The sequence below is a fragment of the Lactuca sativa genome, chromosome 1 (genome assembly GCF_002870075.4).
Source record: "Lactuca sativa cultivar Salinas chromosome 1, Lsat_Salinas_v11, whole genome shotgun sequence".
NCBI classification, from domain to species: Eukaryota; Viridiplantae; Streptophyta; class Magnoliopsida; order Asterales; family Asteraceae; genus Lactuca; species Lactuca sativa.
In genome coordinates this window covers 79064965-79071569 of record NC_056623.2, presented here as the reverse complement: position 1 = coordinate 79071569, position 6605 = coordinate 79064965, and the positions used below count along the sequence as shown (strand labels likewise).

General features: G+C 32.6%; 1 protein-coding gene across 1 annotated transcript; it reads right to left on the bottom strand.

Moving 5' to 3' along the window:
* Positions 1-1509: 1509 nt before the first annotated feature.
* Positions 1510-2772, bottom strand: LOC111885998 (uncharacterized). The gene is made up of 2 exons (XM_052766025.1): positions 1822-2772; positions 1510-1740 (listed from the first exon to the last, which is right to left on the bottom strand). The coding sequence occupies exons 1-2, from the start codon at positions 2770-2772 to the stop codon at positions 1510-1512; spliced, it is 1182 nt and encodes a 393-aa protein (XP_052621985.1).
* Between the last annotated feature and the right edge of the window lie 3833 nt (positions 2773-6605).

The window sequence follows — 6605 nt, the reverse complement described above, 5'->3', positions numbered from 1 at the left end:
CAACTATTATCATACCAGGACTGTTGAGAACAATGAATAGGTATGAGGTTGAAGTGGGTCAGCTGAAGATGTGTTTGCTTGTCTCGTGGGTTTTGTTTCTGCTGTTTGTGCTGTTTTTGAAATAGGAATTAGAAGTTAGGGCTTTTTTGTTGGTAATAACCACTTAAAAATGTTGTCTTTTGGTGCTAGAAGGTTTAATTAGGGTTTATATATGTTGTAAGTGTTGTCTTTTGGATCATTGTATATGTAATGCTTTTATGACAATGGGAAGTGTAATGGTTTTATCCTTTTATGAATATGAAATTATAAAGGTTTGATCTTGACATGATATGCAAGTGTAATGGTTTTTCTCTACGCTTGAATATGCAATTGTAATGGTTTTACATGCATACATTAAGTACATTGCCATAACATCTTCATGCTTTCACAGTACAACATAAACAAATAACAAACAACATTACCAAAAGGGGACCATAACAGATAAATGCCAAAACACAATCATTACAAACAAAGGGCATTAAAGTACATTATCAAAACATTGGAGTACATTGTTCCATAAAAGGGCATCAAAGTATATTATCAAAATGGAACCAAAAAAAGGCAACAAAGTACCAACTAAAGTGCATTAACAAGTCTTCACAAACATAAAAAGTACTTAAACATCAATTCCCATCTTTGGCCTTGCAGATCCTTGCATTGTGACCCTTTTGCTTACACTTACTACATGTCACAGTCAAAAACTTCCTGCTCAGTGATTGAGTTTCATTATCATTTTGACTTTGACTGTGTGCTTGCTTCTTACGTTGCTGGATTTCAATCCTTTCCTCTGCTGTAATCCTTCTTTTCTTTTTTGGCCTGCCTATAGCTTTGTTGTGTGGTGGAGGCACAAGAGTTGTTGGGCAGTCACTCTTAGGCCACATGGCTCTACCTTTGATAGGCTCCACCTTGAAGGAGTACATCTCTTTCCATGTATCAATCCAATACACCTTATGCACATAGGTGTAGAGTTCTCCCACCTTTTCATTATTGTCTGCCATTTCATTTAGGCTTGCAATTGCATGCTTGCAAGGAATTCCAGTAAGCTCCCACTTTCTACAACTACACTCCCTTTTCTCCATGTCCACCACATGTTGATCATTCCATGGACCTTTAACCTGATACTTTTGTCCCCCATTCCATCGTGCATGATACTTACTAGCTAGTGTTGTGTTTGCTTCCAAAATCCTAGTACCAGTTGGAGTTAATGGACCTTGACACTTGTTTAACACATTCATCACATTGCATACTCTCTTCATAAGGTACTCTCTGATGAACTCTAAACAGCTGATAATGGGTTTGTCTCTCCCTTTAACAAGTTTGCTATTGAACATTTCACAAAGGTTATTCAATAACATGTTTGAAATTGCCCTTCCTAATAGTTCATTAACAAAACAACAGTTAGTGTATATCTATACTATAATAAAAAATAAGACAACAAATTGAGAAAATACCTGAAAAATGACTTCTAGCCTAATGATGTGGAGGGATTTTCAAGAGCCACTGATATGCTTCTATGTCATAATTCCTTAGCTCTACCATTACAGCTTCAAACTCTGGTATGGTGGTGGCTGTAGCACACCTCCAAAAATACTCCTTGTACTCTATAGTCTTAAATAACTTCCTCATGTTCTGGTATATGTGTCTAATACAGAGCCTGTGTTCTGCATTAGGGAACAATTGTTCTATGGCTGGTAGAAGACCCTGTTTTCACCAAAACAAAATAAGTCATTAGCATTAGTCTGTAATGAACCTAGTATGCAATATTAAATGTAACTATAGTACCTTCTGTCTATCACTGATAAAGGTAAAGTTGGAATTTGAATACAAGTCAAGATCTTCTGCAAGACACTGAAGAAACCATTTCCAACTTGAAGTGTTTTCACTTTCAACAACAGCATATGCCAATGGGTAGGTTCCATTGTTGGAATCAACACCAACTGCACTTAGTATTTGACCTGGGAAAGGTCCCTTCATGAAGGCTTCATCTAAGCCTAAAAATTCTCTCAAACCTGCCTTAAATCCTTTCTTCAAAGGACCTAAACACACATATATCCTTCTGAATTGCCTAGTTGGGGATGAAACCACAGGTTCAGAAACCACATCAATCTTTATAGTTGTACCTTCATTTGTCTTTTGTAGCTCTAGTACATAGTCTCTCAAAGCTGCATATTGCTTTACGTAATCCCCTGCAACATTTTTAGTGACTAATGCTTTTGCCCTAAATGTTTTCTCTTCTGAAATACTAACTCCATAAGTTGATTGGAGTTGCTCTTGTAAGGCACGAACAGGCAGTCCAAGATTAGCTTCAATCTGATCCATAATACGTTTGGAAAGAAATGTTGTTGTGCAAGATCTGATTTTTCGTGTTTGGAGGCAGATGTGTTTCTGATTATAGGTCTTAATAAACCAGTAGTCCTGTTCACTTGACCTAGATGCATGAAGTTTCCATGTGCATTTAACTTTATCTGAGTTTACATCTTTACCCTTTACCTTTTTCCCAGAGGTAGGTCCACCTACCCCACTTGCATTTAAAACTACAGTTCCATCACAAACAGCTGTTAATCTACTCTTGTCGTTTTTTGTGAATGAGATATTCCTCTTTGTCTCTAAAGCATGCAGGTTAATTTTATCTTTCAATTCTTTCTTGGCTTTATATTTCTGCCCAATATGAAAAGCTACCTTGTGCACCTCACCAGCAGAACATAAGGTTTGTTTCCCCAGCTCTTTGATCATTTCTCTTCTTTCCTGTTATCCCCTGAGTCATCACTTAGTGAATCCCACTCGTCATTATCAGTTACCTCCAAATCCTCTTCTTCATCACTATCTTCATTTCTTTGACCACCCAAACTTTGACATCCATTGAACTCTACTTCTGTATCAATATTTAGATTGAAATCCTCCATGTCAACCTCAACATCATCAATTATGTTGTCCTCATCAATCATAAAGTCACTATCTTCATCTTCACTGTTTTGATTTTCAAACTAAATGTCATCGGACTCCTCTTGTCTCCACTCATCATTGAAAGGAATATTATCTTGTCCTTCAAACCCATTAAATGGGATGCTATCTTGGTCTTCAAACCCTTCAAAAGGTTGAAAGTTTGTCATTAACTCATCATCTATGTTGATGTTAGTTGAAAATTCATTGACTCCTTGAGGATCATTATCCATGACAACTCTATACCCCTCATCTGCAAATCCTTCTACACCCTCACCATTGGATTTGTTCATGTCAAGTTCTTCAATCATATCAATCTGTTTATTTAACTCTTTTTCTGCATCAACTACAACAAATTCATCTGCAAATCCTTCTACACCCTTACCTTTATTAACTTCACCACTTGCCATTGTTTTTTCACCACCTTCCCAATCCAAGTTAAGCTTTCTAATACAAGACGATGCCCCTTTACTATGTTTCCAACCTTTAGACCTACTAAATTCAGGTGTTGCTGATTTGTATAAGGTTAATGCTAACCCTAAATCACCCTCACCAACATCAATTTGGATTGGAGTTACCACTTCATGAGCAACTACAGGTGATGATGGTCTAAGAGGACCCTGATTGTCCATGTCTTCTATTATAACCCTTCTTGGACCAGTTGGGGACATAAAATATGAAAGCAAGTCCGTTTGACCATGCTCTGTGTACACTTTAATCATTTTGTTATTATGGGTAACATACCGTGAGAGATTACGCACATCATCATTGTTACCTAATGCTCGGAGTCCAAAGTCAAATCCTTCATTAGGCAAATGGAAATGGTAATACATGATTTCAGTACCATCATACCCTAATTCTCTCATCATCAAGTCTAGTTCATGAACAAAAAATTCATCAATGTCGACAACATCAAAGTACCTTACTTGGCCATTAATATACCTGATATTTGGAAACTTTGTGAAACTCCCTCCGTGATGAAGTTCAATAGAGAATATGTTGGGGTAACCATCTTCAAAACAGAAAGAGACGATTGTTAGAGTTTTTCAAAGTTTGAAGCTTGATCATAAAATACAGAGTTTTTCTAAGTTTTTTCAAAGTTTGAATCTTACCATAAACTTCTTGAACGTTGACAATCTCTCCAACATTTCTAAGTCCCCACATTTTCAAAAGCATGAACACAAGCCAATTTTCAGACGATCGTTAGGGTTTTTGCGTTTGAATCCAAAGAGGTATGAGTAGAAGACGAAGGAGTGAGTATAGTCTGCAATCTTATTAATTGAAGTGGCGACAACGGAGGCTAGGACCTAAAATGACCAAAATGCCCTCACATGGAGGGCACGTGATGGCACTAACGGCTCCAAACAAACGGACAATGACGGAATGGACTAAAAACCCATGAAAACCTTGATTTTGGACCTTTGGTGCAAGCTGGAAACTTTTTGGACCCCGTCCAAAGGTTTTGACAAACCACAAGGACCAAATTTGCAGTTTTGTCTTCATCTAACTTCCTTATTATGATAATGTCTTCTCACTGCATTCCAAGTCCACCTTAAAGGGTACTTCCTCTTAGACCCTGCAAGGGTGTGGCCCTCTGACCTGTTTTTCGTTGTATGAGGTATAAAACTCTCATATATAATGTGATTTTGTATCACTTAACTTGTATTATATATCAATACTCATTTGATACTTGTGTTAATTCAAATTAAATGAAATGGTCATTAACATTAAAATCACCAACAACTCTATTAGGATTTATAATGGTTATTTGTTACAGTATTTTATTTTTTTAATTAATTTGCTATGGTTATAAATTATTCTTCTATAAATTTGTACTTTGTAATACAAAAAAAAAAACCTTCGGATTTTTAAATAGCTCATCTTTGTTATTTTATGTTTCAGTGTCATCCTTATATATATATATATATATATATATATATATATATATATATATATATATATATATATATATATATATATATATATATATATATATATATATATATATATATAGGGCTAGGTTATTTTGTTTTTTACATTTATTGTATGCTAGAATGCACCAATAGAAATTTAGTAAATTAAATAATTATATAATTAAATAATTATAGATATTAAATGATTTCCATAATTATATATATTAAATGATATCCATAATTATAATTCTCTTTTTATGGAAACTAATTAAATTCGTCGTTAATGCCAACAATAACATTCTTTCAAAATGAATTTGCATCTAGGTTTTATATATGAGTTCGTACTTTGTTTCAAGACTCAATCATTTAAAATTCAATAAACTTGTATGGAATATGAAGAACAAGACTCATTCACTTAAAATTCAAGACTCATTCTTCTAGATATGAATTTATTCTAAAAGAATATTAATGTTGACATTAATGACGAATTTAATTAGTTTCCATAAAAATGAGTTATAAGTATGGATAGCATTTAATATACATATAATTAATACTAAATTCCTATTGGTGCATTCTAACACACAATAGATGTGAAAAACATATATATATATATATATATATATATATATATATATATATATATATATATATATATATATATATATATATATATATATATATATATATATATATATATATATATATTAAAGCGCATGGAAGGAAACTTTTCATGCTTATAATTTTAACATTATATTTTTATTAGTTATTAAATTTGGGCGATCGTAATATAGATCAAATTTTTGGTTGTTTTCAGAATAAAAATTAGTTTGTAATATGAAAAGAAACATCGTAGCAAATCTAACTTGATAAACTATCATCTATTAACCATTTTATGAACGGACCAAAATTGATGTATTTAATATTGTGGGGTTGAAAATAATATTATTTTAAGGTAATGGGGCTGTGTCATGTATATGAATAAGTCAACCGAAAAATCCAAAGCATCTTACGTAATTCACGCATTCACGTATCAAAGTCAAAGTCTGTACTTCAACAACTGTAACCGTACAAAAAAACATTCGAATTCGCCCCTAAGATTCATGTTAATGACTTTATGGTCCTCATGTTCTGGTTTTTAACATTACAGTCCCTTATACAAAAACAAGTGTATGACTATAATTTTTGTATTTGTTCCTCAAAATAAGGTTGTATTTGTCTTCATCTTTTTAATATAAAATATATATTAAAGTATATGATGATATGATCTATTGATATTGAGATATTGTTCATTTCTATATAAATCGAACGTCTATTTGTAATATTTTTGTCACATTAAGACATAGGTTAGTTATTAAAGACATAATTTGTCTTAGTAAAAAAAAATAGGGGTGGAATTTTATGATTAATTAATATACATTCAAAGTATTATTTATTCATATACTTTAAAGACTATATTTTCATATACTAATCTCATTAATTAATAAATAATAATGCAGAAAGGTTCATAGCATCTTTTTACTTGCGATAAAAAGAGTGCAAAGAAAATAATTACTTGTGTCATTTTCAGATTTATTTTTTTTATTTTTTTTTTTTCTATAATTTTATTATATTGTTTTGTTGATTATATATAGCCGTACAAAGTGGTTAAGGTGCGTGGTGATTTTGAATTCACATGCATATCTATGTTAAACTATAATATGCATGCAGTACTAC